This window comes from Apaloderma vittatum, unplaced genomic scaffold, assembly GCF_000703405.1.
Source record: "Apaloderma vittatum isolate BGI_N311 unplaced genomic scaffold, ASM70340v1 scaffold42120, whole genome shotgun sequence".
Taxonomy (NCBI): Eukaryota; Metazoa; Chordata; class Aves; order Trogoniformes; family Trogonidae; genus Apaloderma; species Apaloderma vittatum.
Window position 1 is genome coordinate 990 of NW_009695788.1, and position 2264 is coordinate 3253.

General features: G+C 53.8%; 1 protein-coding gene across 1 annotated transcript in view; it reads left to right on the forward strand.

Annotated features, from left to right (window-relative positions):
• Window positions 1-1586, forward strand: part of DNAI2 (dynein, axonemal, intermediate chain 2) — a gene marked incomplete at its 3' end in the record, with an annotated part of 2559 nt that extends 973 nt beyond the window's left edge. The window contains exons 3-5 of the mRNA XM_009872385.1: window positions 5-117; window positions 682-824; window positions 1473-1586. Coding sequence (XP_009870687.1) covers window positions 5-117; window positions 682-824; window positions 1473-1586 — 370 coding nt within the window. The remainder of the gene's footprint in view (window positions 1-4; window positions 118-681; window positions 825-1472) is intronic.
• Between the last annotated feature and the right edge of the window lie 678 nt (window positions 1587-2264).

Below are 2264 nucleotides of genomic sequence, written 5' to 3' on the forward strand. Positions count from 1 at the left end.
GGAGCACTGCGTCAGGCAGAACAACGCCATCGACATCTACGAGGAGTACTTCGAAGAGGAGGAGGTGGCGGAGGCGGAAGACGAGCCCCCCTCTGCAAAAGCCGTCAATGTCATCAGGTAGCAGAACCGGCTGCGCTTGCCGGGCGCTCCGGATCCATGGTGGGCTGCTGCATGTTGAGCTGGGAAAGGAGGTGGAAAACTCAGTGGTTTTAGGGTAGTGTTGGAGCAGTTTATGGAGGGAGAGACCTGCTGCTCTCCCCCCTGCTCCATAGCTCCATCTCTCCCTCCCTGCCCAGGCACTTTGGACAGAGGTACCATGGTCCAAGGACAGGCATAGCCTGACCATCTTCTAACAGGACAGGGTTTGTTTTTTAATTTATTTCTTTTCGGTGCCTCAGATATTATTTTTGAATGTCAGGAGCTCTTAGGTCATTTCTAGAAGTCAGATCCAGTAACATAATTGGATTCTTAGAAATGCGTAGCAGGAAAGACTTTATTAAACCATCAACTCTTTTCCCCCAGCGCAACCCCCAAGAGAACCATTTCCTGCACTCAGTGCTCAAGGGCTGCAGCTTGTTTTAGTTGTAATTCCCACAGTTTCCTTTGGGAGAAAGTCACCCCAGGGCATGACAAAGCTGTTGGCAAACTAACATCTTTCTTTGATGTCCTTTTGTCCAAAAGGGATCCAAACCTAACCAAGAGGACAGCCACGCGTCTCTCCTGGCACCCCAACGCATGTAAGAAGCTGGCGGTGGCTTATTCCAGCCTGGAGTTCCAGCAAAACGTGAAAGACATGAGCTTTGACTCGTACATCTGGGATCTTGGTAAGGGGAAGGGAAAACTCACCGGTCAATAACGCTGCCGCTGCGGAAGCACTTTGCGTCTTCAAAGAGTGAAATGAAGCCTCACGGGGCTCTGGAGGGGGCTGAGCAGGGGTTCGGTTTCTGCTTTGCCCACGGATCAATGCAGAGAGGGGGAGAAATGGGACCTGAAAGCAGGCCAGCAGGTGGAAAATAACCGCTAAAATCCCACAACATGACTTCATGAGCTAGAGCATCCGCGACCACAACAGGCAGCTGAGCCACACTGCTCCTGCGCGGTTCTTGTCTTTATCTGGTTCCCTTGTGCTCGGTTAAGAAAGAAGCAGCAGAAACTCAGGCTGAGAATTGCCCTGTTCTGTCAAAGATTCTCTCAGACCTGTTGTATTTTGAGGTGAAAAACACAAAGAAGAGGGGTCAGAGTTACCGAGCGTTGGAGTACCAGGGCGCTGTCCCCAGGCTGGCAGGTGAGGAGGACAGGTCAGCTCCCTTCCCTGCCAGAGGCGAGAGCTCCTGGTGACAAGGCCACCTCATCCAGCCCACCTGGACAAGCGCCAGCGTGGCAGGAGCCGTGTGGGGAGGAATGAAATGAAGTATTGGGGGGCTGGTTTAGAGGCCTTTGCACTTTGCTCTTTGCTCGTCCCTTCTTGGCAGAAAACCCCAACAAGCCAGAGCTGGTTCTCAAGCCATCGTCGCCTCTCGTGAGCCTGGAATACAACCCCAAAGACTCGCACGTCCTGGTAGGAGGATGCTACAACGGGCAGATGGGTAAGGGAGACAGGTTAGGTGTGGGGCCATACTAATGAGGGCCTGGCTTCGTTTTAATTTCACAATAGCCTGGTTCCAGCACTGTTGCGCTCACAAATGTCATTAGTGCTGTGGCCAGGAATATCCCGAGCATGGCCTGAAGCCCTGGGGCTTTGCCTGGAGAGGACAGGCATGTGCTCACCCCAGCAGGTACCCGGGGAGGGGAGGACGCGGTGTCTGGGAGCCCTTCTCAGGCACTCAGGGGCCGCAGTGAGAGCCCGGCAGGGTTTGCTGGATGAGACAGTGGAGCACACACGTGCTGTGCTCCCATCTTGCCCGCGGCCCCATATCTCTGCGTGGCAAAAGCACCGGAGAGTTTGCATCGTTTCGTGCACTGAATTCTTCTTGAGCTTTTGTAACACGTGCTTGGAAAAGGGCCCTTCTTTAGCAGCTTCAATTATGGCTCTGTTGTTTACTCAGCCAGGTGAGCCCTTTGATTTAATTGCTTTCATTTTGATGTTTTCCTTCCCCTCTGCAGCGGCAATCAGCTCTGACGGGGTTCGCACGCGTTACAGGGCTCAGCCCCTCCTTCTCGGCGTGTGGCACGGGCCCAGCACGGCACGCTCTGTCACCTCAAATCACTTAATTAGAAGTGAGCAGGAGGGCGGGCGTGCAGCTCACTGCCCAACCTTCGCTGAA